This window comes from Sapajus apella, unplaced genomic scaffold (assembly GCF_009761245.1).
Source record: "Sapajus apella isolate SASKATOON/1434 unplaced genomic scaffold, GSC_monkey_1.0 scaffold31, whole genome shotgun sequence".
NCBI lineage: Eukaryota > Metazoa > Chordata > Mammalia > Primates > Cebidae > Sapajus > Sapajus apella.
This window is the reverse complement of record NW_022436971.1, coordinates 21,804,838-21,828,003: the sequence shown is the minus strand read 5'-3', so window position 1 is coordinate 21,828,003 and position 23,166 is coordinate 21,804,838. Positions and strand designations below refer to the sequence as shown.

General features: G+C 55.6%; 1 protein-coding gene across 2 annotated transcripts in view; it reads left to right on the top strand.

The window, feature by feature from the left end:
• Nucleotides 1-17,444, top strand: part of COLEC11 (collectin subfamily member 11) — a 47,585-nt gene extending 30,141 nt beyond the window's left edge. For both annotated transcript variants that reach the window (XM_032294234.1, XM_032294235.1), the window contains 4 exons: nt 9,506-9,577; nt 12,463-12,516; nt 16,448-16,543; nt 16,724-17,444. In XM_032294234.1, coding sequence (XP_032150125.1) covers nt 9,506-9,577; nt 12,463-12,516; nt 16,448-16,543; nt 16,724-17,115 — 614 coding nt within the window. In that variant the 3' untranslated portion in view covers nt 17,116-17,444. The remainder of the gene's footprint in view (nt 1-9,505; nt 9,578-12,462; nt 12,517-16,447; nt 16,544-16,723) is intronic.
• Nucleotides 17,445-23,166: the final 5,722 nt, after the last annotated feature.

The following is a 23,166-nucleotide window of genomic DNA, read 5'->3' as shown; positions in this document are numbered from 1 at the left end:
AGAGTGAATCTGGGCACAATGATGGGGTGGCTCTGGGCATGACACCTGTGGGCATGATGATGCTAAGCACAATGATGCTGGGCACGATGACACTAGGGACGATGATGATGGGCTGTGTCTGGGCACGATGATGCTGGGCACGATGACACTGAGCACAATGACATTGGGCACAATGAGGCTGGGCATGAAGACGGGGCACAATGACAAAGTGGATCTGGGCATGATGATGCTGGGCACGACTCTGGGCACGATGACACTGGGCACGAAGACGGGACATGGTGATGGAGTGGATCTGGGCACAACACCTCTGGGCATGATGACGCTGAGCATGATGGTGCGGGGCATGATGACAGGGTGGATCTAGGTGTGATGACGCTGGGCATGACGGCACTGAGCACAGCACTGCACATGACGACGCTGGGCATCATGATGAGGTGGGTCTGGGCACCTGTCCCAGTGCTTCTCGCAGGGGGTCCTGAGAAAGAGGAGCACACCTGGGAAGAGTAGGGCCTGGGTGTGACAGCATTGCTCTCATGCTAGCCCTGCTGCTGCCCAGCCTGTGGCCACTCCAAAACATTGTTTTCAACTCCTGACATCAAAATCACAGCCCGGGTCTGCAGATGCGCTCTCATCCTTGTGTCTTCAGGTCCTAGCCCAAGACCCGGCGTTCGGAAGGCCCTCTGTCCATGATGGAAAAATATCTTGAGGTTTTCTATCTTCAAGTACCTCTGTAATCTGTGGGTTATCCCGGTTTATGGCTGAGGGCCCCCCTTCTGTGTCGTCCTCCCTTCCCCAGGTGAAGGAGCTGCCCGCTGGGTTCTAGAGAGCTGGTCTGTGGGGTGAGGCTTTTGGCCGTGCTGGGTGGGGGCTGTGCTCTCTGCTTGCCTAGGGAGTCAGGGCTCTGCTTCACGGGTACCCATGGGCTCTTGTTGAAATGCAGCTCCTGGCCCAGGCGGGTGGCCTGAGACCCTGCGCTGGTCTTAATAGCACCCAGGTGCTGCTGCTGCAGGCCTGGGCTGTCCCTGCTGGTGGGGGTCGAGATGCCTCTGCTTCCGCAAAGTGCATGCTCTGCCCACATAGGGGCCTGGCTGCGGTGGGCTGCCCTGGACAGGTGGCTGGGTGTGCATGGGGGTGTTGAGGGGGTGTCCTGTCGCCAAAGTGAGACCCCCACCACCTCCGCTTGGGAGGCGGTGCTGCTGCATGGCCTGTGCTGACATAACAAAGCCAGGCCGTGGCCCAGGGAAAGCCCAGCTGTTAACATCGCTGAGGAAGCTGACTTCCAAACCTCTTTTTGCCCCTTCTCCACTTCAGAGACTGTGTGACGTGTTCATTAAAATTAATAAGAACTCCGCACCTGCTCTGAGCTGTCCTCACTCCTCATGCGTGTCCAGAGGACAGATGGGAGGCACAGCACCGCTCATGACATTGATGAGGTGTGGGCTGGGCAGCGTTAGTGCCCCGTGCACCGGGGGCCGCAGCCAAGAAACTCCTGTGGTGGGAGAGGGAAAGGATGAGGGGGGGCAGCGGGTGCATTCCTGTTGCCACATGCAGCCAGCGGGAGGGGACATTGCTTGCTTCTTGCAAAGAGCTTTCTATTGTCTGGAGGTGCATGAGGCCTTGGGAGAAGGAAAAAGGCGTTAGAGCTCTTGTTCCAGTCTGCTCTCCTGGGAGAACCTCTGGGTCTGTGACCACACTGCTGTTCTGCCCAAGGGTTAGTTTCCAAGAAATGTCTTCAAGTTGAAGCAAGTCGACCACAGAGAGGGCTGTGGTATGAAGCAGAGAGTGTGTTGATAATCTCAGTGGATTTTAACAGTTCTCAGCTTTTCTTCTTCCCCCAAACACCCTAAAATAGAATATTTCTGTCAGAAACAGCAGCTCACACCAATAGGTCCCAGTGTGTGTGGCTGCTGTGTGGATGTTGGGGTGTAGTGCTGGTGAAGGTCTCCCGGGTGCTCTCGGGGTTCTCAGTTAAACGAGGTTGAAACTAGCTGTGTAAGCTCCAGTTCTGTGAGGATAAAAGTATGCTCATGCACACGTGTGTATAGCATGTGCATGCATACACGCACACAGCATATGTTTGTGCATGTCTGCTCATATGTATGGACACACACATTGTATATATGTGCATGCATGTGTGCATATGTATATGTAACGCTGTGTACATACATATGTGCAATTGTGTGTATGTGCATATGGCATGTGTGTGAATAGTGTGCATGTGTATGCGTGTTCCTATAGTATGAATGGATGCCTTTGTCTATATATGTGCTGCTGGATGCCTTGTTTTGAGATAACAAAGCCAGGCCACGGGTCCAGAGAAAGCCCAGCTGTTAAACATTGCTGAGGAAGTGGAATTCCAAGCGCTTTTCCATATGTACGTATATGTGTGTGTTTGTATTCATGTATGTATGAAGGTTTGTAAATTTTAGTTGTATGTGTGTATGGGTATGTTTATATGTACATATATGCCATGTGCACATACATGCTATGTGTGGTTATATTTCTACATGCACGTTTGTATGAATGTGTGTGCATGCATGTATAATGCATATATGTGTGTATGCATGTGTGTATTTATGTGTGCATGTGTTATGTGTTTGCATACTGCATATCTCTGTGTTAATATGTATATGTTTGTGCACATGTATGTATGTGGTGACTATGCATGTCTCTGTATGTGCATATGGCTGCATGTGCATGTGTGTGTAGTGTGCATGCACATGTGTATGTGTGCATATGTATGTGTCTGCATATCAGTAGTATGTGTATGTGTACATGCATGTATGTATGTATAGTATTTGTGTGTATGTCTGTATATAATGTGTGAGGGGACTTCAAAAAATTTGTGGAAAAATGGAATTAAAAAATAAAAATAAATATATAAACTTTGTTTCTCAATATAAGCACCATCAAGTTCAAGACACTTTTGTAAGTAATCATACCAGCCATTTAGCCCATCCCTGAAGAACTGAGGGTCCTGGGAATACACTCATGTCAATGTAGTCTTTTTTACATTGTTTGCTGAAGAAAAATAGTACCCTTTACAGATTTTTTAAGGATTAGGAAACAAAAAGAGATCAGAACGAGCCAAATTGGGACAGCGAGGTGTCTTAACGATTTCCCATGGAAACTCTTGCACACCTGTGCTGCTTGTCTAGGAGAATGAGCAGGAGTGTTGCTGTGGGGAAGGGCCCTGCCGAGGCGTTCCTGGGCATTTTCTACTGAAGCTTTGGCTGACTTCCTCCAAACACGCTGGCAGCAGGCAGAGGTTACTGTTCTCTGGCCCTCTAGAAAGAGAACGAGTAGAACGCCTTGAGCACCTGAAAAGCCCGTTGCTGCGCCCTTTGCTCTCGGCCAGGCTGCTTTGTTTTGCGGGACCACTTCCGCCTCTTGGTAGCCACTGCTTTGATTGTCTTGTCACTAGGATTGTACAGGTGAGGCCAGTTCATCTTCTGTTACCATGCTTTGAAGAAATGCAATACAATACATGCCTGTGATCCCAGCACTTTGGGAGGCCTAGGTGAGTGGATCACCTGAGGTCAGGAGTTCGAGGCCAGCCTGGCCAACATGGTGAAACGAAACACCGCGGTCCCTACTAAAAATACAAAAATTAGCTGGATGTGATGGCGCACACCTGTAGTCCCAGTTACTCGGGAGGCTGAAGGAGGGAGTCACTTGAACCCGGGAGGCAGCGGCTGCAGTGAGCCAAGACTGCACTGTTGCACTCCAGCCTGAGCAACAGAGCAAGACTCCGTCTCAAAAAAAAAGTTAAGAAAAACATTTAAAAAATGTTCCTGAGACATTCTTCAAAAAATTTTAACAGTAAAGCAAAGCAGACTGGTCAAGAGCAAAGGTCACAGCAACAGGATTTTTGGATGCTCAAGGCATTTTGCTTGTTCCCTTTCTGGATGGCCAGAGAACAGTAACCTCTGCCCGCTGCCAGCGTGTTTGGAGAAAGTTAGCGCTGGCTCATCCGGCTGAGGGAGCGTTTGGCCCGCCCAGGCCTTGCTGCGCCCAGTGCCTGGCTCTTCCTCCAAAAGCCTCCCTGCAAGGCTGAGGGGACCCTGGTGGTCCAAGCCATGGGTTTAGGGCAGAAAGGAATAAAAAGGGACAGGAGGTTTTGGGCCACCTATAGCCGCCCCAACTGCCCACCAGCCCAGTGCCCTTGGTCACGGCTGACACAGGCCAGCAGGCTCAGAGGGGCTCTGCTGGGAGGGGGCCCTGCTGGGAGGGGCCCTGCTGGGAGGGGGCCCTGCTGGGAGGGGCCCTGCTGGGAGGGGGCTCTGCTGGGAGGGGGCTCTGCTGGGAGGGGCCCTGCTGGGAGGGGCCACTGGCTGCTGTCTTGCACAGCCTGGTCTCTCGGCCTCTGTCTCCTCCCCCCGGGCTTGGGAGTGGGGCACTGCTTGTCCTCCCACAGCACCACAAACCCTCGCCAGGCGTCCAGCCCCAGCTCTTAGCAAGACAGGCTCCCTGCAGTTCCTGGCCCATGGAGGGCAGCTTTGGCTGCATGGGGGGTGGAAGCCCTGCAGGCTGGGGCCTGCCCACAGTGGAGGTGCCAGATTTGTAGCCCTGGACATGGAGCCAGGAGGCCTCGGCCTGAGTGACATCCATGCCATCAGTGTGCGCTGCTGTTCCCGAGGCACTGAATGCCCTGAGGTGCCACTTGACAGACAAGGAAACTGAGGCTTACAGAGGGTGGTAACTTATGGAAGGTTTCACAGTGGAGCACTGGGATTCGGGCCAGGCCTGTCTGATGGCAGAGGCTGTGCTCTGAGTCACGGGGCGCTGTGTTCCTTCCTGGCTCACGGTGTGACTTGCGCTGGTCACTTTACTCTCAGTTCAGAGTTACTGCCCTTGCTCACTTATCTTCTGGAGCAGAGGGCAGTGTCTCAGTCTGCATCTGTTTCTAGCAGTTAAAACAGATACCACACGGCAGGCAGCGTAAAGGACAGAGGTGGTTTCCCCCTTCCCCCCGGCGGTGGAGGTTGCAGGCTGGAAGTCAGGGGTCTGGGTGCTGGCGGAGCGTCGTCCTGCTCTGTCTCACGTGGACTTTGCTCTGTGGCGCACAATCCTGGCATCTCCTTCTCTTCATGGAAAGTCACAGTCCTGTTGGACCAGGGCCCACCTGTGCGACCTCTTTGAAGACCCTGCTTCCATTGGGTCACATTGGGGTTAGGGCTCCAGCTTCGGGATTTAGGAGGATGTAATTCAGCCCTAACAGATGGCGGTGATAGGAATGTTGCAAAGCTGAACTCAGCGCGCATGTGTGGAGGTGCTTTCCTGGCACACAGTCTGCCTGGGAGTATTCAAATTTATTTCTGAAAGATGGAAACATGAGCAGAATCCTGGGACCCTCACCGAGTCCCCACTTGGAGAGGGGCAGCGTCAGAGTCACCTTCCCATGAAAAAGCCCAAACACCACAGGGGCCGAGGAGCGTCGTGGCAGAGGCGGATGTGACCCCTCACCTGAATGAAGAGTCAACTGTTTGCTAAAAAGCTTCCACCTGGAAAAGATGGGGACGGCGCAAGGGGCTTCCTCCCGACCTGGGAGCGATTTCTCCCTGAGACCCCTGAGAGGTGAGATGTGGAGCTGGTCAAGGACACTGGCAGGGAGAGAGAAGTGACCCGAAGACCCCCGTTCCCCTGTCTTCCCACCCAGAGAGCTCCTCCCTGGGGGACAAGGTCAGGCCCCTAGGCTGACAGGTGGTTGGGATGGTGAGGCCCAGGGGATGGCAGAGGAGAAGGCCCTGGGGCGCAGATGCACTTGGAGAGGTACGCTCCTCTCACCTTGGAGAAAGACTCATTAGCGGTTCAGTCCGTCTACTGGAGGAGGCACGCGTCCTGCTGTTTAGACAAGTTAAAACCTGAGATTGAGTTGAGAGCATCTGGCCTTTAGCCATCTCTAAATCGCACAGCCAGATGTTAATGCAAATCCAAGGTCGTCGCTGACACTCGGCACCTGCCTCCAGCGAGTAGAGCTCAGCTCCTGCCCCTGGAGAATATGGCAGCCAGTTCCTGACATAGGGGTTCCCAGAAACCAGGCGCAAATATGGAAGCCCCCCCGGCTGCTTGCTGATGGGGAGGGTGCTGTGAGTGTGTCCAGCCTGATCTGGTGGCCTGAACCCACTCTAGAGGGTACAGGGGACCACAGCTGACTGACGGGAGAGCAGCGCGAAGAAGCATAAATATGACGCTGTCCTGACCCTCCTAGTGGTCAGCACAGAACCTCAGGAGCAGAGCAGTGGAGAGCTGGGGACAGGAGAGTTTGTCTTTGGACAGAGGCGTGTTCCCTGCAGCGCACAGGCAGGGCCTGGGGCCACGCAAAACAGCAGGTGTATGTTTCAGGGAACACGAGCTTTTCTGTGGGGCCCACTGTGGGAGGCTGAGCAGAAGCAGGGTGGCGGCGGGGGACTCAGCTCGCAGCTTCAGACCTCGGTGGGGAGGGAGCACCCTGCCCTCACAAACCCATCTCGCCCTGTCTCCCAAAGGCCTTGTCTCCAGATACCGTCATCCTGGGGTCATGGCTTCAACAGAGGAATTTGGTGGGGGGCACAGTTCCGTCCACTGCAGGGAGTGACATGTTCAGGCCGTGCCTGGGTGCTCAGAGTGAGTGGCTGTGTCCATCCTTCCAGGGAACCAAGACACACCAGGGTATGTCCTGGGGAAAGGCAGGCAGGCTGGGGCAGGGACTGAGGATTTCTAGCTGGGTGAAGGGAAGATTTCAGATAGATAAGTTTTTAAATGTTTGGGGGACTCTTGGAGAGGGTGAATTCAGCTAGCTTTGAATTTCTGTGGATCAAAACCAGGCTTGCTGGGTGGACCCAGCAGAGTGGCAACTTCCCCGGTGCCCGCGCCCTGAGAGCTGCCCGCAGCGTGCCTCCTTCCGCAGCGACGCGGTGCCCTCGGTCACACTCCAGGGTAGAGCTGCAGCGAGCTTTGCGCATGTATAGCGTGACTGGTTGATCAAAACTGTTTGTCCCGGTCGCCCTTCTCTCTCCCTGCTCTGGCATCTTGCTGTTATGAAATCTCCAGGTTGGAATAGTCATGACCCAACAGCAGGCACGGGTGCCTGGCACCTGCTGTAGGAAGAGCAGGCCAGGTGGCTCCGGCAGGCGCTGGGCATGCAGGCTGCTGCGGAGAGGGATTTAGAGCAGGGCAGGGCTTGCGCCCTGAGGACGAGGATGAGGGTGACACACTGAGCACTCCCTCTGGTGTGGGGCTCTGCTCCTCCCTCCGTGAGACCTCCTGGCTGTCCACCCAGTCCTGGGCCTTCCTGGATCTTGGGCCCTGCCCTCACTGGGTGCCCCCCAGCATCAGTGCCTCTCATTGCCTTGCTGTGTCCCTGCCTGCTCTGCTGTCCTTGGGTCCCTCCCTGAGCTCCTCTTCCTCACCTGGGGCTCCTGAGGGCTGCCCCGGCCCCTGCCTCCCACTGGAAGCTTCTCTCTGGTGCCCACCATCTCCCCTGCCTGTCCCTGTCTCCCCGTGTGCCCCGTGGCCTCCGCCTCTGTGTCTCTCCAAAGCTGCCTCTCCCTGCCCCGCCTCGGGGAGGGCATGTACCCAGTGCTGCCATGTGCACCTCACCAACAGGTCCCATCAGGCACAAGCCTCTGCTAACGCTGCCTTCTGGGTGTCTCTCAATCTGGGCAGCTCTTCCCACCCTCCCAGACCCACTTGCCCGACCCCTTCACCCCAGCCTCTGCCCTCGGCCCCCTTTTGCGCCTCGCAGTCCCTCCTGCTGGCGTTGCCGGACACAAGTCTGATCTCGCTGCCCTCTCCAACCCTCCTCAACCCACAGCATGGAGCCCGCACCACTCCCTCTACCGTGCTTTCCTAGGCTCTGAGGACGGACGAGGAGGCTGCGTCCCATGCCCCTTTTCTATTCCCTTCCTCTTGCATGCGCTGCAGTTGCTGGACGGCTTCCCCGATTCACCAGCAGGCCCCGAGCTCTGGCTCTGGTAGCCGGCACCCTGCACGGCGGGCGGCACACAGTGCCCGGTGCGCGAAGCATAGTTGCCTGCGTCCTGGCTGGGCCCAGCCTGGGCGCCGTTAGGATCGTCCCCTGCCTCTCTCATCCCGCCATCGTCCCTCAGGCTGGATGTGGCCCCCAGCTGCCAGCATCAGGAGAGCAGCCTGGGCCTCAGAGCAGCAGAGCGTGGCTCTGGTCCTGGCTCTGCCATGCCAGGCCTTGTCATTTTCGTAGCACATAAGAGAATGCATGTGAATGTGCTTTGTGGACCAAGGCTGTGTTTTTATGCAATGTAAGCCAGTTTTTGTGGGTAGGTGGTTTCATTTTAGCAAAGCTCACTGGAGTCGGTATTCCATTCTCTGGTTTCTATTTATTCTGAATTGAGGGAATGTTACACCTGCTTCATAAAACAGACTAGGAGTTCCTGGCAGGGAAGTCCTTGGTTCTAAGAAGGCAGGCGGCATCACGGTGGGACAGAGTGTTATCTGCGTGCAATAGGAAGCCCTTCCCACCACCCCCATCTTGCAGAACGGCCCACAGTGAATTTCATTTAGTTCCTGTAACTGTGGGTTACAGGATCATGAAATCCTAACAATGTGTAAACATGTCCATGAAAAAAAAATTGACTGAGTTAAATCGGATTGCCTGTTTCTTTTCCTGGTTTTCCCCTATGTACTTGTTTGCTGTTTGATAGTTGGGCTGGTGGTCAGTGGTAATCACCAGCACAGGTAGGAGCAGGTGCTGAGGGCTTAACACTCCATGAGGGGAGCGCTGAGAAACTCGTCCCTCTCACCTAACTTGTTCTAGAGACTGGGTGACGGTGGCACTCTTAGGCTTGGTCCAGTGATGACAGAGACAGTCCTGGGATCATGGTATCCCTTTTGCTATGAATGAGAGGAGAAGGGCGGGGGACACACACCACCCCACACCACTGCTGCACACACCCAGGCCAGGCACAGGGGCCAGCAGGACGCGGGGATTGGGCATCCTGCTCTAGAGCATGTCAAGTCGGGAGGCATCTGGTGAAGTGCTCCTGGGACCCTCCTCCCTGGCTCAAGTTCACACACCAGAGAGGAGCCGGGGCTTTGCCACCCCCCGCGACACCATGTTCCGGACAGTGCCGGTTATGTCCGTGCCTGCAGAGTGTGGGTGCGTGGTGTGGGGGTGCAGGAGGAAGAGCTGGGAGGCACTGCCTTGCTGGGATGGAGGAAAGGCAAGCTCTCCCCTCACACAGGCATGGAGGGGATGGGCCGTGGTTGAGTCTGGAACTCAGGGATGCCCCGTTTGGCCCCTCCATTCTATAGTGTGTGTGACTTCTAAGGGGAGCACTTTGTCCTCCGGGAGCTGCATCAACAGGCGGCCTCCCTGTGACAGTCACATACGTGACCCTGAAGAGATGCAGAGCTGTGTGTCTTGGTCTCTTCTATGTGTCTGTGATGTTAGGGAGGAGGGCCACTGGGTCACCCGGGCATGTGTGTGATGGAGGAGCCATAGGGTCACCTGGGCATCAACCAACTTTGTTCTTATTGTTTTCTACAGGAGACATGGGGGACAAAGGACAGAAAGGCAATGTGGGTCGCCATGGAAAAATCGGTCCCATTGGCTCTAAAGGTATTTGTGATGCGATTCTTGCCTCATTTTCCCCAGCCCCAGGCTCAGGGTCTGGATACCCTGAGAATAACCCTAGCCTGAACCGTCTTGTCTGGTGTGCTTATTTATTTTCTGGGCACGGTAGATAAGAAACCTGCGGCAGTGCTTACATTTTTGGGGTGCTTGGAGCTAGTTGCTGGCTCTGTGCCTGCAGGGTGGGGTGAAGTGCCCCCCATTCTGCGGGATTTTCACAGTGCCCCAGGATGGAGGGGCTACAGCTCTCGCGTGTGGGCAAAACTCTGGCTGTGCAGCCACAAAGTCCTTAACAGGCTTGGTAACACGCTTTGCGCCTCACGTAAGGAGCGGACAGACCCTGCTTGGGAGATGTGGCGTCTGCTCCCCGCCAGCTCGGGTCTCTCGGGTGTTTCAAGGCGATGGGACGATGTTTGGTGAGAACAGGGCTGGGATGGCAGCAGCGGGTGTGAGCAGCAACTACGGTGCCCACCCAGGCTCGGGCCACACCTGCGGGTTCTAATCGCACTGTCTCCGCTGCTGCATTTGCTGCACAGCCTTGGTGAGGCGGGCAGGTCAGCTGTGCCTCCCTGATGAAAGACTGAGGCCAGAGCAGCCCAGGGGTTGCTCAGAAGGCTGCTCCTATGCCCCCGGGGCCATCTGGTCAGTGGACGTCTTTGGAGCGCTTGGCTTGTTCCAGGCTCATGCTGGGCTTCGGGGGACAGAGCCGGTGGGAAGGCACGGAGCTGGCCGTCCCTGAGCTCTGCAGTGCACACTCATGAGTCTCCGAGGGGTCCTGTGCATTGTGGCAATGTGGCTGAGCTGCCCTGAGCACTGGCAGTGGGGAGTCTGCTGTGGTCTGTCCAATTCCAGGACCAGGTTCTTCTACCTCATCCATCTATCTCAGAGCAGGATGACCCAGGTACCCAGAGGCCATGGTTGGGGCTTGAGCTGTGAGGGGTTCTGGTGGTTTGCTTGGATCCATGGTCACAGACCTCCCCCTAGCCCAGCCTGTACCTGGCAGAAAGGGGTCTGTGGCCAGGAGAGTGATGGGGAGGGGCCCAGCTCAGCCGCGGGTCTCCTCCTGGAAGGGACCTTCCTTGCCACGGCCAATCCAGGGAAGAGCACGCAGAGAACCATGGGGTCCAAGGGAGGCGTGCTTCGCAAACCCACCTGGCGTTATGGTAAGAGAGGTATGGCCCCAAACCTGCCATTTTAAGTATTTTAAGTGTACAATCAGGGGCACCGAGTACATTCGCAGTGTTTTACAGCCATCACCACTATTTCCAAAACCCTTCTGTCTCTCCAGAGAGAAACTCCGTGGCTCTCCGTTCTTCCTCCCCGACCCCGGTCACCTCCAGTCTGCTTTCTGTCTCTGAATTGACCCATTCTAGGTATTTCACATCTGTGCAATTCTAACAACGTTTGTCCTTTTGTGTCCAGCTGATTTCAGTTAGTGTCATGTTTTCAGGGTTCACCTATGGGGCAGTGTGGTCAGAATTCCCTGCCTTTTTAAGGAATAATGTTCCACTGTATGGATGGACCACATTTGTTATCCATTCACCTGTTGATGGACACATGGGCTCTTTCCACCTGTTGCCTCTTGTGAATAACGCCACATTGCATACTGACACACACATAGGGATGTGTATACTTTTTCCATACGGTGTGTGCTCTGGGCAGATTCCAGCGTCTCCTAAGGGGCAGCTGGTCCAGGCCAGCCTTGTTTAGCTTTGCTGAGATTGTCATCCTGGGTTCTGGTCAAGCTGTGCTTTCATTTCCAAGCTCCTGATGCTGATAAAAGAACACAAAGGAATCAGGTGGGGGGAGGCTGAACTCCTTCCCTCCTTCTGCGAATGGAGTCTGGACCCACACATGTCCCTTTGCAGAGGCTTTAGGCCCTCTCCGTGAGAATAAAGCAAATGCCTCAGGGCTTGTTTCTTTCTTTCTTTTTTTTTTTTGCAAGACAGAGTCTTGCTCTGTCGCCCAGGCTGGAGTGCAGAGGCGCGATCTTGGCTCACTGCAACCTCCACCTCCTGGGTTCAAGCAATTCTCCTGCCTCAGCCTCCTGAGTAGCTGGGATTACAGGCGCGTGCCATCACATCCAGCTAATTTTTTGTATTTTTAGTAGAGATGGGGTTTCACTGTGTTAGCCAGGATGGTCTCGATCTCCTGACTTCGTGATCCACTCGCCTCGGCCTCCCAAAGTGCTGGGATTACGGGCGTGAGCCACTAGGCCCGGCCAGGACTTGCTTCTATTAAGTCATTTGATTTAACTTTAAAGCCGCTGGAAAGCCCTGTTGCCATCATTTTGTTCAACCCCCTTGTTTTGTAAGTTGAGGGGCAGGGTGGTAAGGTGGCTTGTCCCATCTAATAGGAGGTTGGGTCCAGGCCAGGAGGGGGTCTGTGTCTGGGCCCACCAGGACATCAGGCTGCTATGAGCCAGGGCAGGAAAGACTCTTGGATTAGGTGAGCTCTAAGGCCAGCCCTGCGCTCCCATTTCATGCTCGATCTGGATTTTCCTGCTGTTGTGAGAGACGTGGGGGCGGGGGAGGGACGGTGCTGTTGGCAGGAGTGGCTGCTCGTTCATGTCTCCAGGGATTCATGAGACGGTGTCTGCAGAGTGTTCTGTCAGATATCCTGGATTTTCCAGAACTGACTTAAAGAATGATCACCTGATAATCCCCCTCACCCCACGACACGTATATGCTTCATATCACATAAAAAGCGCCGGAAGCAGGAATTACCTGCAGAATGGAGCTCCAGCATGTCACAGCTACAAGAGGGCCTGGGAGAAGTCCACTAGAGAAATCTCATTTTCAGTCTTGATGTCTTTAACGCATAGATCACATCTGCCTCTTCGTAGTGACTTGGACCTTGTTTTTCGTTTTCAGGTGAGAAAGGAGATTCTGGTGACATAGGACCCCCTGGTCCTGATGGGGAACCAGGTATGGCCTAAAGGTTTCAAGGATTTTTAATAGAACGTATTAAAACTTGCAGTTTTGAAAACAATGTGAGTCGTTAAATAGAAGTGCAGTGGGCTGTGGAACAGAGCGCAGGTGCCGGGCGTGTGGTCCCCGTGCCAGTGATAGTCTCAGATGCTTCCGTGTTTGATTTCCTTCTACCTGAATGTGTGACGACCTCTCAGGAGCGCCGTCTGCCTGTCCAGGGTGTTATTCTATCTGTGTGCGTAGCGGGGCTCAGTGACACCGGTCCTAGGGTGAGCATTCTCCACCTCTTTACCTCTGTGGGCACTAGGGGTCTCCTCCTTCTACCACCAGACTTCTCAGAAGGCACATCTGAACTCTGTGGCTCTTACCCTGATTTCAGACGTCCCTGCAGCCAACCCCCCCAATGGTGCTCCACTGACATGGCTCCCTTTGTAGGTCCCAGAAGCTGGGGTCCAGCCCAGGTAGTCCCAGGGAGATCGGGTCCAGCCCAGGGAGCTTGGGTCCAGCCCAGGTGGGCGTGGCTTCCCTGTGGGGCACCTGCTTCCTGCTGCTGAGTCACCAGGACGCAGCGTGCCCTGCCCTCTGCCCACCTTCACGCCCCCCACTCTGCTCTTTTTCTCCCAAAGCTCCTTCTATAGCCCTTCTGCTCCCTCCCCAGAATGGTGACCTCCTTCAGCCCTGGCACAGCCCTCACCCTCAGGCCCCTACACAGTGGCCCTCATGAGGGCAAGCCCCAAGGACCCGTGTCTGGTGGGCATCTCCACTGGGGGCTCATGCTCCCCATCTTGCCCCCTCATGCCCTGGATCACCCACACTGAACACTTATGCCCCATGCACACCCCACACTGCACGCCCACCCCCTCACACCCCACACTGCACGTCCCCCCCATGCCCACACTGCGCACCCACCCCCTCACACCCCACGCTGCGCACCCACCCCCTCACAACTCCCAGGCTGCTCACTCATCCCCCTTGGCCATGTCAGGCATGCGTCCTCTAATCTTCCTTCTGCCTCAGCGCCTCTGGGCTGCAGTTGCTGCTGCTCCCACAGACTGGCCCCTCTCACTCCCACCCCCTCCCTCTTTCAGGCCTCATTGCTTTCCAGCTGAATTCCTGGAATAACATCCTGATGGCTCTGTGCTCTCCAGTCCTTTTTTCTTGACCACAGAAGATACTTAAGAGACACTAGATTTGGATGGAAGATACAGTGTTTCAGTAACTAGAATATCCTTTCAGTGAGACTCCAACCTCCCCCTCCTCGCTCAACCAAGAAGCTGTACAGCAGGACCCAGGAAGAGAATTTGGTGCGTCCAGTGTGTTCAGCGGGGTGGAGGAGAATGTCCTTCACAGGCATCTGCTCGCTGGAGTCAGCCTTTCTCCCCCGGACACGCTGTGACTCTGTGATGTCACTCGCTTTGCAGCACTTTGCAGAAGGTGCTCCCTCCCTGAGAAGGATCCGACCCTTGGAAACCAGAGAGAAAAGAGAGGGGCTAGATTTTGGAATGAAAGTCTGTTTCACAAGGTCCTCCAGCACCACAGACATGGGGTGTCCCTGCCCGTGTGACTTGGTCCAGTACGAGTGTGCTGGGATCCACGTCACCGAGTGACCAGATCAGGGTACCTCCAGGCCCTCAGCCAACCTGAGACGCCTGACAAAGCCTCTGGGAGACAGGATGCTGAGGCAGGTGAGGGCAGGGCCAGGAGAGGGGACATCTGGGGCTGAGCTGCTGCCGTCAGGCCTGCCTTGGTCAGAGGGCGTGGAGGTTAAAAGAGGAGAGGAATCCATCCACTTCCCGGCAGCATCTCCTCAGAAAGCCTCTATCACCTCAAATGCAGTGAGCTTGATGATAAAATAGATTTTAGAAAATGTGCCTCAGATAAAACTTCCATTAAAAAACCCCAAAACCAAAGCAAACCCAAGAAAGATCGAGTTTCTTTTTTTTTAAGGCGGAGTCTCGCTCTGTTGCCCAGGCTGGAGTGCAGTGGTGCCATCTTGGCTCACCACAACCTCCGCCTCCCAGGCTCAAGCGATTCTCCTGTCTCAGCCTCCCAAGTAGCTGGGACTACAGGTATGCACAACCATGCCCGACTAATTTTTCTATTTTTTGTAGAGATGGGGTTTCACTATGTTGGTCAGGCTGGTCTTAAGCTCCTGACCTTGTGATCCGCCTGCCTCGGCCTCCCAAAGTACTGGGATTACAGGCATGAGCCACCTCACCTGGCTCGAAAGATGGAGTTTCAAATGTGCAGTTGTGAGTGAGGGGTCTCAGGTATGGGTGCAAGGGAGGTGGTTTGGGCTGTAAGTGATTGCTGATGTCCAGGAAGATGAGATTAAACTTCTATAGAATGTGCCAGACTGCAGTGGGGGCTGAGACTCCACATGGGAAACTGGGAAAAGGTGCAAAGCCGGCCTGCATGCCACAGCTATGGGGTGGATAGCGAGTGCTGGGCAGGCCCAGGCCCCGATCCTGGGGAAAGGCCGAGGCAGCCGGGCCACGGGGAGCCCCAGCACCATGGAGGTGATGACCAGGTGTCACCCTTCACAGGAGGAAGGCTGGGGTCTGCCTGGGGACTAGGAACAGGCTCATAGCCTGGAGACTGGCTGGCAGAGCTGGGAGGATGGAGGGTAACTCAGCTGATGGGTCAGCCAGAGAGGGCTTAGGACAGCTGTGTATGCTGGGCACTGTGCCACCTGCGAGCCTCAGAGGGACTTCCCACCTAGCCAGAGGGGCACAGAAACTCGATTTTGGAGCCCAGACTATCTGCCTGGGCCCAGATCTCAGACTCTCCATGGCCCGTGGCTCTCAGTGGCCTCAGATGTGGTACAGGGCTAGCAGTCACATGTGGTCCCAGGCATGTGGGAACAGAATGAGCTCACAGAGAATGAGACCTGCTGCCTGGAAAGGCTGCGAGGAGCTCCCCGTTATTTCAGTGCGGGAGGTGGCTTCCCGCCGGGGCTGCATCTCCCTCATCAGGACACCTGTGCTGCTCCCTCTTGTGTGTAAGGAAGGGCAGACACCAGCTTCATTTCTCCCTCCCCATCAGCTCCCTCTTACCACCATTTCAATACATGCAAGCAGTTCCTGTCTTAAAGCAGAATGGCTGCAAAGCCCCAGAGCCCCTCTCCAGTGGCTGCTTGTTTGTAGCTCACCTGAGTTCTAGACTCTGGGGCTCTGCCTTGCCCTCCACACTCCTGCCCCATCGTCCAGCTGGGACAGCCCCTGGCCCCTAGGTGGTGGGTCCCAGGGCCGCTCCGGCCGTCCTCCCACCAGACTCAGTAACACCTGTGCAGTGGGCATGGCCTGCCCTCCTCGCTTCCTCCCAGGCTCACCCACAGCTGGCAGGTGCTCCCAGTGATGCTGCCCTGAACCCCCTCCCTGAGCTGTCCCTCAGCCCCTGTGTGTGTCCACAATGCCCAGCTCTGTGCCCACTTCCCAGCTGATGTGTCACAGGCACCTCTGTGTTGGCAGATTCCGCCTCCTGTTCTCAGCCAGGTATGGCCCCGAGGCTGCCTCTATAGCTCTGAGAGCTGCCCCCTCAGCTCCCCTCAGCCCTGCGGTGCCCCAAGCCATGGAGGCCTGCTGGCCGTCCCCGCCGTCTTCCTCAGGGGATCTAGCTTTTCTCACTGCACGCCCTCAGCCAGGCCCGCTTCCCCGCGTCCGACTTGCCCTGGGCTGCTTCACCAGCCTGCATTTCCACTTCTCCTCCCCTGTAGCTGGCAAGGTTTCAAATACACGCGTGTGCCCTCCCTCCACTCCTGTTGAGGTTCCACTGCTCCCCCTGCCTTTGGGATGAGGTGGGAGATGGTCGTTGTGGCGTGTGGCGTGTTTATTGAGTAGAATGCGTCCTTCTGGGGAGGGGTCCTCGCCTCTCTTCTGAGCCAGAGCCCTCGTCCAGCCTTTGTAACTCGCGGGCCTGCCCCCCGTAGGCCTCCCGTGTGAGTGCGGCCAGCTGCGCAAGGCCATTGGGGAGATGGACGACCAGGTCTCCCAGCTGACCAGCGAGCTCAAGTTCATCAAGAATGGTACGTGGCTCCCGGCGCCACCCGCCCGCCCTCCCTCCCACCTCCCAGCCTGTCCAAAGCCCCCTGGTGAAGGCCCTGCTGTGCCCACGCCTGCCCTGCCGGCCCCTGCTGCGCATGGCTGTGCCTTAAGTCTGTCGCAGAGATGCAAGTGCTGGCTTTTCAGCCCTGCCCTCCCCACAGCTGTCGCAGGTGTACGGGAGACGGAGAGCAAGATCTACCTGCTGGTGAAGGAGGAGAAGCGCTACGCGGATGCCCAGCTGTCCTGCCAGGGCCGCGGAGGCACACTGGGCATGCCCAAGGATGAGGCTGCCAACGGCCTGATGGCCGCATACCTGGCGCAGGCCGGCCTGGCCCGCGTCTTCATCGGCATCAACGACCTGGAGCGGGAGGGCGCCTTCGTGTACTCCGACCGCTCCCCCATGCAGACCTTCAACAAGTGGCGCAGCGGCGAGCCCAACAACGCCTACGATGAGGAGGACTGCGTGGAGATGGTGGCCTCGGGCGGCTGGAACGACGTGGCCTGCCACGCCACCATGTACTTCATGTGCGAGTTTGACAAGGACAACATGTGAGCCTCGGGCGGCTGCCCGCCAGGGGCCCCGTGTCCCCGCAGGGTTGGCAGGGCCAGTGCCAAGGTCTCGGTGCCAGCCGGGGAGCTGTCCCTCTGCGCAGAGGGCAGCCACTTCAGGGCGGAGGCTCATGGAATGGAGGGAATGGCGCGGGCTTCCGAGGAAAAGGAAAGTGCTCCGGGGTACTGTCTCTGGAGAGGCCGTTTCACTACCCGTATTGTAGCCCAAATGTCACTGTGTCATTATTACCTAGAATTGCTCCTCCCTAAAGCTCTCGCCTTTGTCCAAGCTATCCAATAAAATCTTTAAGTAGTGCAGTAGTTAAGTACAAATTGTAGTAATGGGGTCTTGAATTACTAGCTTATGATTTCTACATGGAAGATAACTCACCTTTGACAAACGCTTCTGTAAATTACATTAGATATAGGTTCCTTTGCGCTGTCATCCAAGTAACAACACTTTTGCTTTGCCTCAAACTCAGATTTCAGAGAAACAACAACAAAATTCTCCAACCTTTACTACTAAATGTGTGTAGCCATTTTTTTTCCTTAATTTTTTCAATAGCTGTGTTAGTTATCTTTAATTTTCATTAATTTTTGTGGAGGTGAGGTTTTGCTATGTTGCCCAGGCTGGCCTTGAACTCCTAGGCTCTAGTGATCCACACCCCCCTGCCTCCTGGGTAGCTGGGACTCCAGGCAGAAACCACTACTCCCAACTTGTGTTAGTTTTCTGTTGCTGCCTAACAAATTACCCCAAGACTCAGTGGCCTAAGACAGAACGATTTATTACCTCGCAGATGAGGAATCTGCACAAAGCTTAGCTCAGTCTTCTGCTTCAGGGCGTCTCCCAAGCTGGAACCCAGGCCACTCCTCGTGTGGTTTGGGCAGAACTCAGGTCCTCCTGGGTTGTTGGATGGAGGGCCTCAGTTTCCCACCAGCTGTGGGTCACAGGCTCCTGCAGTTCTGTCACAGGGACCCTTCCCCTGGGCTGCCCCTGACAGCGCCTTCCCAGAGCAGCCCAGGAGAAGGGCTGAGGAGAGAAGCCTGGGCCCTTCCTAAGCTGACCTGGACATGCCCTGCTATCTGTGTCCACTGCCTCGCCATAAAGGAACCCCAGGCTGGGCAACAGATCAAGAAAGAGGTTTATTTGGTTCACGGTTCTGCAGGCTGCACCAGAAGCGTGGTGCCTGCATCTGCTCCTCGTGAGGCCTCAGGCTGTGTCTGCTTTTGGAGGAGGGGGAGGGAGAGCCGGAGCTCACAGAGGTCACCTTTGCAGGGGAAGCTGCAAAGAAAGAGAGGGAGGCACCGGGCTGTTCTGCATGGGTGGGAACTCGCTCACTGCGGTGAGGACTGAGGCCTGACCACGGCACCAAGACACTCATGAGGGGCCCCCAGCCCCTGACCCAAACACCTCCTATCAGGCTGAGGGACACGTTTCAACACCAGATCCAGAGAGGCCAAGCAGGAAACCGCAGCACGTGCCTTCCCTCTGCCGTGCTCTGCTGGCTCCAGGTCAGGCACCCGGGGCAGCCCACACATGGGGTGAGTCCGGGAGGTGGGGACCGCTGGGGGTCAGTTCACCAGGAGGCAGGGGCTGCTGGGGGTCAGTTCAGAAGCGGCCCGCCTCAGCACCTCACAATTATTTTTTTTTGTATTTCAGAATCCCAATAAAAATAACGTATCTTCATTTCTAAACTAGAACACAGGTCCACGCGCACTCCACCCCAGTCGGTATTGTGGGGCGATGGAGTAGCGGAGCCACTCCCGGGCTCGAGTGTTTGTGCACATCCTGCGAGGGAGGTTCCCACGGCCCTCTGTGCTTGGTTATCTGTTCTGGGTGTTTGTACGGGGAAAAGGCTTGGAAGATAAAGAGAGTGTCTCCCTCCCCCACCTCCCCTCCAGAGAACAAGGCAGGTTTGCCTGCAGCCTTGGAAGATAGAGAGAGTGTCTCGTTCTGGGGCACAGGCAGGCATGGTTACCGTCCAGCGTAATAAAGATGGTGTCTCCCTCCTGGAAAAAGGGCAGGCACTCATCCTATCTTCCAGCAAAGAGCTGACTTCCCTAGGCTCTGGGGTCCTCCCTGTAACGGACCCACTGCAGGTGCAGGTGCTGTCTGCCTTCTTCCTAAACCCTGCGGGGAGTGGAGCTCAGGATACTGCTGCAGAAATGCCAATTCCCTGGCCACGGCTGTTGCTGTGAGTAACAAAATCTTTGTCTCTGACCCAGGAGTCTCACGTCTTCAGCCGGCACCCAAGAACCTGGGGCTCTAAGGAGCGTAAAATCTCAGCCCTTTCACCGTTCTTGACAGGAATTTCTTGACATTTCCTTGAATTTAATTCTCATCTCTTTGGAAGGACATAGCAAAATTTATTCCAGACCTGAGCAGTCCCTGGTTTGGCTGGATGGGAAGAGGAGCACCTTGTCTTCGTGGAGCAGGTTCCAGTGAGTGACGCATAGCTGGAGAAGCAGGTGCCGGGCCTTGCCTGCTGGAGGGGAGCCCGGGAGAGCAGCCAGACTTTGGCTTCATTGGCGCAGACTGTGTGTGAGAGACTGTCTTCCTGCAGGTGTGCATATCCTTCTGGTGCTTACAGGTTCCTGCAGCCGTTCGCTCACCCTCTGTCTGCGCACCGCGCATTCGTTACTCAGCAGTCAGTCTGAACAGTTCTGTTTCTGACTCTGTCAGACCCATGGTTTTTCGTGTGGCAGCTCCACCAATACCTGGAGTGTAGCTGAGGAATTCGGCGATGATGCTGTGTGTGTTGGGGGGCCAGGCTGTGTGTGGGGAGGCGGTCACTGAGCAGGTCATCTCACTGAATGGGCAGGTTCTCAGTGGTCCCCACTTCCGGTCTCACAGGCTGTGTTCTGCTGTCCATCATCCCCGTGAGGACGCCGAGCCACTTTCTCAGCTCCCACCCTCAGCCCTCAGCCCCCCATTGCCTCGGAACTCTCTGGTTGACGGACGTTAGCCTTGAAATGTAGGGCCTCAGGCAGGCCGTGGGGATTGTGTGTGTCAGACCATGTAAAGGTAATTTGTAATATGTTCAATGCAACACACACACATGTCTAAGAAGTAAAAATCCTCCTTTTCTTCAATCAACTTTGCTGTAGTTGGGGGTCAGTTTTTCTAGGCCTTTTTCAAAAGCGTGCATATGCACACACACATACATGCGATTATATGCACACACGCGGGATTATATGCACACACACATGTGATTATATGCGCACACGTGGGATTATATGCACACACATACATGCGATTATATGCACACACGTGGGATTATATGCACACACGTGATAATATGCACACACATGATTATATGCACACACACGGGATTATATGCACACACACAGGTGATTATATGCACACCCACGTGATTATATGCACATACACACAATTATATGCACACACACATGCAATTATATGCGCGTGCACACACACGGGCGGGATGGCGTCCTTTCTCACCCTGCCTTCTTCATCGACAACCTGTCTTGGAGCAATTCCCATGCTGCTCATGGGGTCTGCCTGCTCCTTCCATCTTGCCGCAGAGTATTCCAGAGTGCGGCCCCTGGGGTCGCTCACCATCCTCTCCTGATGGACGCTAGCGCTGTCTCCAGCCCTCACCCTCTGGGGGTCACTCACCATCCCTGGGGGTCACTCACTATCCTCTCCTGATGGATGCTAGCACTGTCTCCAGCCCTCACCCTCTGGGGTTCACTCACCATCCCTGGGGGTCACTCACCATCCTCTCCTGATGGACGCTAGCGCTGTCTCCAGCCCTCACCCTCTGGGGGTCACTCACCATCCCTGGGGGTTGCTCACCATCCTCTCCTGATGGATGCTAGCACTGTCTCCAGCCCTCACCCTCTGGGGGTCACTCACCATCCCTGGGGGTCACTCACCATCCTCTCCTGATGGACGCTAGCACTGCCTCCAGCCCTCACCCTCTGGGGGTCACTCACCATCCCTGGGGGTCACTCACCATCCTCTCCTGATGGATGCTAGCGCTGTCTCAGCCTTCACTCTTGCAACAGGGCTGCCTCAGGCTCCTGGACTGCGCCTTGAGGTGCGCCCCCGCACCCACTGAGACCCCATCTGAAGGGGAGAAGCAGAGCTGGCAGCTGAATGGCTGCACTGTTTTGAGAACAGATCCAGTGCCGGGTCTAGACCTGTTATTTGCAGGTGGCAGAGGAGAGACCAGGCTCTGCTGATGATGGTGCCGTGGGCGGGCATGGGGGCAATGGGCGGTGGGCACCCTGGAGGCAGCAGCGCCAGGGACTCCGGCAGCCCTGCCAGCCTCTCCACCCTCTGCTCGTCTGGACCCTCGGGGTGGGAGGAGGAGAGATCTTTGGCCTAGAGAGGTTTGTCCTCTTCCATTTCTTCCCCCATTAAGGAGCAGAGGTAATTATTTTAATGGATGAGTCTTATTCATTAAGTGGAGTGGCTTCTCCCTGACACGTCTCCCAGTCAAACAGGAAAGCATGTCATCCCATCTGTCTTTAATGAGCCTTTCACATGCTCGAGGCTGCTCTGCCTAGGCTGGGGGAGCCAAGATGCTTGTGTCGCTGGAGAAGCTCTCATGCACACATGGTGTTGGTTCTGTGCATGGAGGCTGGTTGGCTCTTCCTTACCTGCTCAGGAGCATCCACTGCCCACAGAGCCTCCCTGGCTGCCCCAGAGCCACCAGTCCTGGGTGCCACTGGGCTTTGGGACCCTGTGGGGTGTGGGATACTGCCCTCAGAGTAGGTGGAGACCCTGCTTCCACGTGTGGACTCCCTGGTTCCCTGGCCACCTGAGAGCCTGCCAGCTGGGCCTTTACCCCCACAAGGCTGCCTGCAGCACCTTTGTCCCTGTGTCCATGGGCCGTGGGCTGCCCACTGCTCCCCATTCTCTGCTCCAACACCAACCCCGTCCTCCTGCGAATCCACTAGGACAGATGGCCGCCTGTTCCGCCAGCACATCACATGAACCGCTGTGGCCCAGGCTGGGACACGCCATCAAGTGACAGTATGATCTTCATGAAGTTACTGAAAGTTCCTAGGCCTCAGTGTCCTCATCTGTGGAGTGAATGATTTTCACACCTCCCGCTGGGGGGATTGTGAGGATTACACGACACCGTGTGTGCAGAGCAGTCAGCGTGGTGGAGTGCTGGGTGTTGAGTACTGAGTACTTGACCCCGTAGAGAAGCCATGGGACAAGGCGGCGGTGACATAACCCCGGACAGTAAGTCCTCATGCACGTCATAGTTTCTGGAAATGGCAGGCTCAGGTGAAGTGGCCCGTTCCACATTGGGCAAATTGATGAGCAAGACTGGTGTGCCCAGAGCATAACTCTGATCACCGTTATCACCCGACTTCGAAACAGACTCCAAACACTTCTGATATCAAATTCTGCAGTAAATGTGGTCTACACATACATTTAAGAAAGATTAATAAAAACTGAGATCCGGCCGGGCGCAGTGGCTCATGCCTATAATCCCAGCACTTTGGGAGGCTGAGGCGGGTGGATCACGAGGTCAAGAGATCGAGACCATCCTGGTCAACATGGTGAAACCCGTCTCTACTAAAACTACAAAAAATTAGCTGGGCATGGTGGCGCGTGCCTGTAATCCCAGCTACTCAGGAGGCTGAGGCAGGAGAATTGCCTGAACCCAGGAGGCGGAGGTTGTGGTGAGCCAAGATCGCGCCATCGCACTCCAGCCTGGGTAACAAGAGTGAAACTCTGTCTCAAAAAAAAATAAATAAATAAATAAATAAAATAAATAAAAACTGAGATCCATGTCACCCAGTGATTCCGGTTCAGGGGTGCGGGTGGCCCAAGCCTGACCTGGCAGCTCAGGGTGCTGGGTGGGCTCCAGTCCTGGAGAGGATGCCCTCCCCCTGCAGGGTGACACACACACCCGCACTCACTCACACGCAGACCCACACTCACTCACACGCAGGGACTCGTGTGGATGCAGGAGGAAAGCAGCGTGTCCAGAGACAACCCACGCAGACATGGGGAGAACGAGCAGACGCCACAGCAGGTGGCCCCGGCTGGGAACAGGCGTTTTCCTCC